This window comes from Dipodomys ordii, unplaced genomic scaffold, assembly GCF_000151885.1.
Source record: "Dipodomys ordii isolate 6190 unplaced genomic scaffold, Dord_2.0 Scaffold13, whole genome shotgun sequence".
NCBI classification, from domain to species: Eukaryota; Metazoa; Chordata; class Mammalia; order Rodentia; family Heteromyidae; genus Dipodomys; species Dipodomys ordii.
This window is the reverse complement of record NW_012267229.1, coordinates 17040333-17049533: the sequence shown is the minus strand read 5'-3', so window position 1 is coordinate 17049533 and position 9201 is coordinate 17040333. Positions and strand designations below refer to the sequence as shown.

General features: G+C 39.9%; 1 protein-coding gene across 1 annotated transcript in view; it reads left to right on the top strand.

Annotated features, from left to right (window-relative positions):
* Positions 1 to 9201, top strand: part of Ndrg3 (NDRG family member 3) — an 81669-nt gene that overhangs the window by 14973 nt on the left and 57495 nt on the right. The window contains exon 2 of the mRNA XM_013010696.1: positions 883 to 984. Coding sequence (XP_012866150.1) covers positions 928 to 984 — 57 coding nt within the window. The 5' untranslated portion in view covers positions 883 to 927. The remainder of the gene's footprint in view (positions 1 to 882; positions 985 to 9201) is intronic.

Genomic DNA, 9201 nt, shown 5'->3' with positions numbered 1-9201 from the left:
CCAGGCCCAGAGTTCAAGCCCCACGGCTGACCAAAAAAAAAAAAAAAAAGAGTCTCATGGATAGACTTTCCTGCCCTGGCTGGCTTTGAACCACCATCCTCAGATTTCAGCCTCCCATGTAGCTGGGCATGAATCAACAACACCTGGCCTTAGGCTGCCTACTAACTGTGATCTCCTAGGTCTCCACCTAGTAGGAATAGCTAAAATTTCTATAATAAATAGCTAGAATTATAGGCATTAGCCAAAGATGCCTGGCTCTCTCACTACCAACATCACCCCTCCTCTTCCTCCTTTTACTCCTTTTTCTTCCCTTTTCTCATCCTCTTCCTCCTCCTCTTCGCCTTTCCCCTCCTTTTTGCAAATACTGGGGTTTGAACATAGGGCCTGGATCTCTTGAGTATCCTCACAATATGCTAATTATCTTCCTCCAGATACAGTTCAAGACTGTAGTGCCATGAAGCAGAAATAATGCCTTTGGTAATATAGCTTCAGAAGTCACATACTATTGCATCTACTGTACTGTTAGTTATACAGATCATCCTTTGGGGGGAGATTGTACATGAGTGTGAATATCCGAAGTCAGGGATCACTGGACTCATAGGAGGCTATCTTGGAGACTGGCTGCCATACTCTTCAGTGCTTTGAGTCTCTAATGAAAGGTGTTCATTCTCTTTTTCATTGTCATTACTAAATGAGAGTGTTATCCTACATTAACCTTCTAATTTTGACCCTCTTTAATCCATCCTTTAAATGGTTGTTGCTAGAAGTATAGCTCTGAGTATATGGTTCCCTTATTTAGCCATTCAAACACTGGATGAGTATAGTGTGACTAGTATTTTTCCAGTTCTAGCTTAAGCATTTTTCTTCTCTTTTCTGTTTCAGAGTTACTGATTGAGTTTTGAGACTCCTATACTCTCATCTGCCCTCATGGATGAACTTCAGGACGTTCAACTCACAGAAATCAAACCACTTCTAAATGATAAGGTAAACACCACTCTTTTTTCACAAGAATGTAAGCAAGTGTTTATACTGTCATTAGTTCATTTTCTATATTATCAGAATAGTAATGAACTCAGAACATTTAGCTTAACTTCCAATGGAGGGAATATTTTCTTAAATGCATTTTTTTCTTAAATTTTTTATTAGTATGCTTTAGTTGTACAATCACAATCAACTTTTCCCACCCCATCTCACTCTCTCCAACTCCCTTAAGACAATTTCTATAGGTTTCATTGTTGTTTTTATACATGTGAAGAAACTATGCTCACTATATTCTAATTTACCCTCTTCCTTAACCCTCCCGTCCAAATAATATTTCTTAACCCACTCTTTGATGTCTTCCCTCCTTTTTCTTTCTTTCTTTTTTCTTTTTTCTTTTTTTTCTGTTGGTCTGGGCCTGGGTGCTGTCCCTCAGCTCTTCATCTGAAGGCTAGCGCTCTACCACTTGAGCCACAGCGCTTTTTCTGCTTATGTGTTGCTGAGGAATCGAACCCAGGGCCTTAGGCATGCAAGGCAAGCACTCTACCACTGAGCCACCTTCCCAGTCCCCTTTTCTCTCTTACTTTTATTTTTTCAAGCTAAATCAGTCATCTTTAAACTTTTCCTCTTGTACAGATGGAAATCTTAAATGAAAAAAATAATATGGCAAGTTTAAGTAGGAACTTATATAAGTAATATTTGATTTTGAATCCAGGTGCCCTGGTTTGCAGTTTCTATAAGGAAAAATTAACATGTAATGTATACAGACTTCATTTACTCTCTTTAGAGTTTGTCAAGTTTATGATATGACCATTCTTTCAACATCACTTTTTATCAGAGATGCTCAGATGTCAGTAGTATACCTTACTTTTATGTTAGTGTTAAAGAACTTTGTTGAGTGTCATATAGTTCATAGACACAGGTACTCAGCAAGTACAGTGGTGTCATACAAGGCACCAAAAAATCTGTGTGTACAGTGGCTCACTCCTGTAATCTCAGGTACTTAGGAGGCATAGATCAGAAGGATCTCAGTCTGAGGCTCATCTAAGGCAAAAGTACGTGACCCTAGCCAAAAGGTTTCTAAAGCAAAAGAAAGGGCCAAGGTATGGCTCAAGTAGTAATGCCCCTACCTAGCAAGCATGAGGCCCTGAGTTCAAACCCCAGTACCACCATCAAAAAATAAATAAACAAAAGCCAGTTGTAGTGCTTCATGCTTGTAAACCTAGCTACTAAAGATGTGGAAATGGGAGAATTTCAGTTCAAGGCCTGAACCACTCACTAGATAGTTAATGAGACCCCATCTTATGAAATAAAAGTAAGACATGGGTTGGGCACTGATGGTTCACACTTTTAATAAAAGCTATATCAAGACTCTAAGATCAGGAGGCTTGTAGTTTAGACCAACCTGAAAAAGTTTGCTATACTCCATCTTCAAAATAACCAGCTAAAAACAGGGTTGGAGGCATGGCTCAAGTAGGAGAGCACTAGCCTAGCAAATGCAAGGCCTTGAGTTTAAAACCTAGTACTGCCCAAAAAGCTGGGGTGGGGGCAAGTCATATTGATGTGCATATCTCATTTTAGCTCATGAGGGAAGTGAAAATAGGAAAATCTCAATCCAGGCTAGTCATAAATTCAAGACCCAACTAGAAAAATAATTGAAAAATGAAAAGGATAGAGGCATGGCTTAAATGTTATATATAGCACCTCCTTAGCAAGTACTAGGACCTGTGTTCAAACCCCACTGTTCCCACCCCTAAAAAATGTTAAGACAAGTTGATCTTTCTTGTTCTGTGTTCAGTAAATATGTCAGAAATTCCTTCTTCTCTATCCTATTGTTGGTCTTATTGTCTTTTTACCCTATTAAACTCTTATAGTTTGGCACATCCATAGTAACCTTTATATGAAGAATCAATGGAGTGTAAAAGTAGGATGGGTAAAAAATGAGGGCACCAGAATATGTGGTTGTCATTATTTTTTTTCTGCCCAAAGTAAGATCCTTCCCAATGTTCAGTGTTGTGAATTTGCTATTGGACCCTGCTAATCCACTTTTCATCCCTGTGACTTTCTCTCTCATATTTTTGTCATTTCTTTATTCTCTACCAGATGTCTTGCTCTCTCCTTTGGCAAGCTGCACACTTTAAAAAAAAAATCCAATTTGGTTCTTCTGCTGAGTCCCCTCACATTTCAAGAAAATGCTCTCCTTTTTATCTTTTTTGTATAAATGAGCTACTGTCACCAAAATGATGTGTCATAAAGAGGAGGACAGAAATCAAATCTGTAGCCCTAACACTCAGGTCTGGCCATAGAAATAAATATACAAAGTACTGGTGAAGGCAAATGGTTTAGCCTCAAAAAGAGAGTTATAAGCCTATCTAGCCATTAGAATCAGCTGAAGGATTGTTTTAAAAAATGCAGAGTCCTGGGTCCCACTATAAACCAACTAAATCAAAACCTAAGAGCTGTGACCAGGACACACTGTTGTCATTGATTCTCCGCTTTGTCTTATTGGAATTATGTAGTGAGGTGTAAATATTACTGACACTTGGGTCTTCCCACCTTCCCAGTATCCAACAGAATTGGTATGGGATGTAGTTGAACTTCTTTTTTTTTGGTCTGTGATGGGACTTGAACTCTGGGCCCAGGCGCTGTCCCTCAGCATTTCAGCTCAAGGTGAGCACTCTACTACTTGAACCACAGCACCACTTCCAGTTTTCTCCCAGTTAATTGGAGATAAGAGTGTCATGGACTTTCCTGCTTAGGCTGGCTTTGAACCACGATCCTCAGATCTCAGCCTCCTGAGTAGCTAGGATTACAGGTGTAAGCAACCAGTGCCTGGCACTTTGTATGTGCGTGTGCGCGTGTGTGCCAGTCCTAGGGCTTGAATTTAGGGGCTGGCTTTGAACCACAATCCTCCAATCTCAGCCTCCTGACTAGATAAGATAGAATTACAGGCTTGAACCTGGCTCTTTTTTTTTTTCTGGTCCTGGGACTTGAACTCAGGGCCTCAACTCTGTCCCTAAGCCTTTTTTTGGTCAAGACTAGCACTGAGCCATAGTGCCACTTCCTCTTTTTCTTTTTCAAGATGTATTTATTTATTTTATTATTTATTTATTTATTTCAGTACTGGGAATTGAACTCAAAACCTCATACTTGTTAGGCAAGTACCCTACCACTGCGCCACACCCTCCCTCAGCCATTTTATTTTATTTTATTACTTTATTTTATCTATCAAGCAATCTATCTATCTATCTGATTAGCATCTATCTCTGTAGCTCTGGCCTTCAACTCTTGGTTGTCCTGCTTCAGTCTTCTAAGTGTTGAGATTATAGGTTGTAAGCCACCATGCCCTGCCATTGGAAAAGCCTTTTTTTTTTTTAAACTCCCCTCCCTAGGCTGAGAATTGGACCTAGAGTGATTCATTTTAGCCAGTATTGGAAACTCATGACATGATAGAGCTCACATATTTGAGAACTGACACAGAAATAAGAAGCCAATTTTTCCTTGACTCTGGAAGTCTACAGGATGCCCAAAGAGGCTCCTAAATGAAAGATTTGCAGGAGTGGATTTCCTGAATATCTCACAGAAAAGGCAACTGGAAAAGGAAAGGATTAGTAGATATACTGATAGAAAAACACTGGATTTAATGTTTTTGTCTCCATCTGAGACCACAGGGCTGCTTTGGCTATATCCAGCATATACTGTAATGCTATGAATTGAATGGTGTTCCTCCCGAATTTATATGTTGAAGCCTTAGTCCCCCATGTTACTATATGGGAATAACTAAAGTTAAATAAGGTCATAAAGGTAGACCCTAATTTGATGGGATTGGTGGCTTTATCGCCATTGCCACATAAGGAAACACAATAACAAAGCAGCTGTATAGAAATCAGTAAGAGCCCTCATCAGAAACAGCCCTGCTAGAACCGTGGTTTTTAACTTTCCAGTTTTTAGAACAATTAGAAAATAAATATCTATGGTAATTTTTTTTAATGGTAGCTCAAATAGATACCAACCAGTGTCTGTCTGTCTGTCTGTCTCTCTCTCTCTCTTTTCCGGTCATGGAGTTTGAACTCAAGGCCTGAGCACTGTCCCTGAGCCCATTTTGCTCAAGGCTAGCACTCTATCACTTTGAGTGCTTTGGGCAACAGCACAAAGATTCTCACAGACTTTCCTGCCCATGCTGGCTTTGAACCACAGTCCTCAAATCTCAGCATCCTGAGTAGCTAGGATTACAGATGTGAGTCACCAGTACCCAGCCAGTCTCACTTTCTAATGTCTTTTAGTTCCTTTCTGATATGCCTGTGCTGTTCCCACCCACTTTCCACTCTCCATATTGCTTTTCTCTTTCCCAGAACATAGTACTGTCCTTATTCATGATAATTCCCATGGTTCAGCTAAGGAGATAGGCAAAGAGGAACCTTAGAATGGTGGCATTTCCAAACAAGGAATTCCACCCCTTTGTCCGCCACCTTTCCTAGTATGTGAATGCTTTTATTTATTTTTATTTTTCTTATCTTTTAGTTGTACAAAGAAGTTCCCATTCTACAAAACAGTATATGAATACAAAGTGTCTGACAACATTGTCAACCATCTCTCCTAACCCATCCCTTCTCTCACTTTTTTTCTTTAAGATTAGGTGATTACATAAATTTCACATATTTCACAGTATTGTGGAATAGTGATACTTAGAGTGACAAACACATTTTAGCTTTCACAAGGCAAATTTTTGTCATTATCATGGTCTATACAGTTTGTGAATTCTATGAGCTTTGATAATACAAGTCATTTTTTCCACATCAGGTGATGTTTACATTTCTTTCCTTTTGCTTGGTGTAGGCTGTTCCCACTTATTCTGTTCCTCCTCTGGCTTCCTTCTGTTGCATGCATATATCTACCATATATATGGTTTAGAACATGGAGTCATTTAGCAATGATATGACAAAATGGGTGGCTGTCTTTTGTCTCTTGAGTCCTGTTACTTTGCCATATCTTCTTGTATTTTGGCTTTAGCATTCACATATCAGGGAGACCATGTGCCATTTGTCTCTTTGTTCTTGGCTTACTTTGCTCAAAATAATCTGCTCTAATTCCATCCATTTCCCTGAAAATGCCATTATTTTGTCCATTCTAATGGCTGCATAATATTCCATTGTATATAGGTACCACAGTTTTTGGATCCACTCATCAGTAGTGGGGCATTTGGGTTGTTTCCAAATCTTGGCTATTGTGAACAGTGCTACAATAAACATGGAGGTGCATGTGTCTTTGTATACTGGTTCCCGTTGCTCAGAGTAAATGCCTAGGAGTGGTGTGGCTGGGTCTTAGGGGAGGTCTATATGTAGCTTTCTGAGGTATCTCCAGACTATTTTCCAAAGTAGTTATATTAGAATACATTCCCACCAGCAATGCAGTAGGGTTCCTCTTTCTCCACATCCCCTCCAGCATTTGTCTTTGGCTGAATTTAGGATGTGGGCCATTCTGACTGGGGTAAGGTGGTATCTCAGTGTTGTTTTTATTTGCATTTCCTTTATAGCCAGGGATGATGAACATTTCCTCATGTGTTTCTTTGCCATTTTTATCTCTTCTTCTGAGAAATCTCTTTTTAGTTCCCTTGCCCATTTCATGATTGGTTTGTTAGATTGTGAGGGGTTAGTTTCTTGAGTTCTCTGTATATAATGGATATTAGACCCTTTTCTGGTATTTTGCTGGTAAATATTTTTTCCCAATTAGTTGGCTGTCTTTCTAGTTTGGTTGCTATTTCTTTGTCTGTGCAGAAACTTTTTATTTTAAGGTGTGAATACTTCTAGTAGGTGCTTCTGCATATATCATAAAACATGGTAAAGAAAATTCCTCTTGGGCTGGGAAGGTGGCTCAGTGGTAGAGCGCTTGCCTTGCATGCCTGAGGCCCTGGGTTCGATTCCCCAGCACCACATAAGGAAAAAAAAAAGCTGGAAGTGGCGCTGTGGCTCAAGTGGTAGAGCACTAGCCTTGAGCTGAAGTGCTGAGGGACAGCACCCAGGCCCAGAGTTCAGGCCCACGACCGGACCCAAAAAAAAAAAAAAAAGAAAGAAAATTCCTCTTGTCCATGGTTTCATTTGATCCTTTCCTTAACTTGATTAGGTAGGGAGCATACATAAATTTATTCCCATATTACTGATAAGTCAATTAATGATAGGGAAGTAACTTTCTCAGATTGAGTGCCTAAGAGCACTTGGTATGTGGCAGTGTTTCTTTCATTGTTACATTGTGTTTACAATGTATTTCAGTTGATCTTACCCCCCTTCTTCTTTTCCCTGCTTTCCCAGTTTCTGCAGTTGGGTTGTATTCATCCTCTTTTATCTTTTTCTGTAGCCTCACCCCCAGCCCCCTTTTCTCTAGTAACCCCCTCATTTTCCACTCCTACACAGCCTGTTTTCTCTTTCCCCTCCCCCACAGCCTCCTATTGCTACATGGACCTCTGTTCTTTTATACACTTGTAACATATTTCAAATTATACACCCTTTTTTTTTTTTGTAGTCGTGGGGCTTGAACTCTGGGCCTGGGCACTGTCCTTCAGCTCTTCAGCTCAAGGCGAGCGCTCTACCACTTGAGCTACAGCGCCACTTCCGGTTTTCTGGTGGTTTATTGGAGATAGGAGTCTCCCAGTCTCTCCTGCCCGGGCTGGCTTTGAACGGTGATCCTCAGATCTCAGCCTCCTGAGTAGCTAGGATTACAGGCGTGAGCCACCAGCACCCGGCTTTCTTTTTTTCTCTCTCTCTCTTCCCCATTCTGCTTTCCCTCCTAAGAAGTTTAGCAGGTTTTCCTTACTTGATTTAGTCTCCATTGATGTTTTTGACTGGCTAATTGGGGCACTTAACCTTTATCCACTAAATACTAGATGCTCCCCCTAGTGGTGACAACTGAAGATGACTTCAGTTGTTGCTAAATGAATAGAGAAATACTGGAGAAAAGCTTCCAGATTTGAATAAGAGTAGATAGATGTCTGGATGTTTTTTGTTTTAATTAGTTTTCCTTTTTTTTTTTTTTTGTTGATTGTGGGGCTTGAACTCTGGGCCTGGGCACTGTCCCTGAGCTCTTTAGCTCAAGGGGAGCGCTCTACCTCTTGAGCCTCAGCACCACTTCTGGTTTTCTGGTGGTTAATCGGAGATGAGTCTCACAGACTTTCCTGCCCTGGCTGGCTTTAAACCATGATCCTTAGATCTCAGCCTCCTACGTAGCTAGGATTACAGGTGTGAGCCACCAGCACCCAGCTATTTTTCTTTTTCTTTTTTGTCTATCATGGTATTACTGATTTACTAACCCCCTTTTATGTGTCAGATGCTTTAAATACCTTCTTTTTTTTTCTGATTATCCTTTTGAAGTAGATAACATTCCTCACTTAGCAGATGAGAAATCTGACTGAAAGAATGGCCTGCCTACTCAGTAAGTAATAGAGATGGGACTTAAATCCAAGTCTGTTCTCAAATCTGAGCCCCCTCATTGTGATCACTCTGCATTTTGGTATCATCTTTGTGACTTTTCTTATCTCTTTAAAGAGGAGCATAAAGATGTATATTATTTTACCCATCTTTTTGTTCCTTTCATATTATACTCTTAGCCAAAGCATTGCTGTACCCTTCCAAGCTGTATGTAGCTAAAGGAAATCTAAACTTGTTACAGAAAAATTTGTCCTAAAATGACATTAAGAAACATTCTCAATATAGCTTCAAGCAAAGGCTTATGTTAACTCATCTCTTGTCATTTGTTGGTATTTTTCCCATTTTATTTTAGTATGCCTGCAATTTTGTCTATAGCCCAGAATTATCAAGAAGTGGGTGATTTTTCCATGCTTATTTTAGCTCGGGTGATAAAAAGAAGTAACTGCAAGTACTTATCTTGTTTGGAAGGCAAAAATTGCATAAAAGTATGAAACTAATTGTTTAATTTTTATTGATGTTGTTCATTTGTTTTGTTTGGTTGGTTGTTTTGAAGCAAAGTCTAGCCATATAGTAAAGTCTGACCTGTGACCTGATCCTTGCTAGTGTCAAACTTAATATCCTTCTGCCTTGGGCTCTGGAGTCTTAGAATTACTGATGTACACTAACACTTTATTCTTTAATTATTATTATTTTTTTTGGGTCCGGTCATGGGGCCTGAATTCTGGGCCTGGGCGCTGTCCCTCAGCTCTTCAGCTTAAGGCTAGCGCTCTACCACTTGAGCCACAGTGCCACTTCCGGCTTTTTT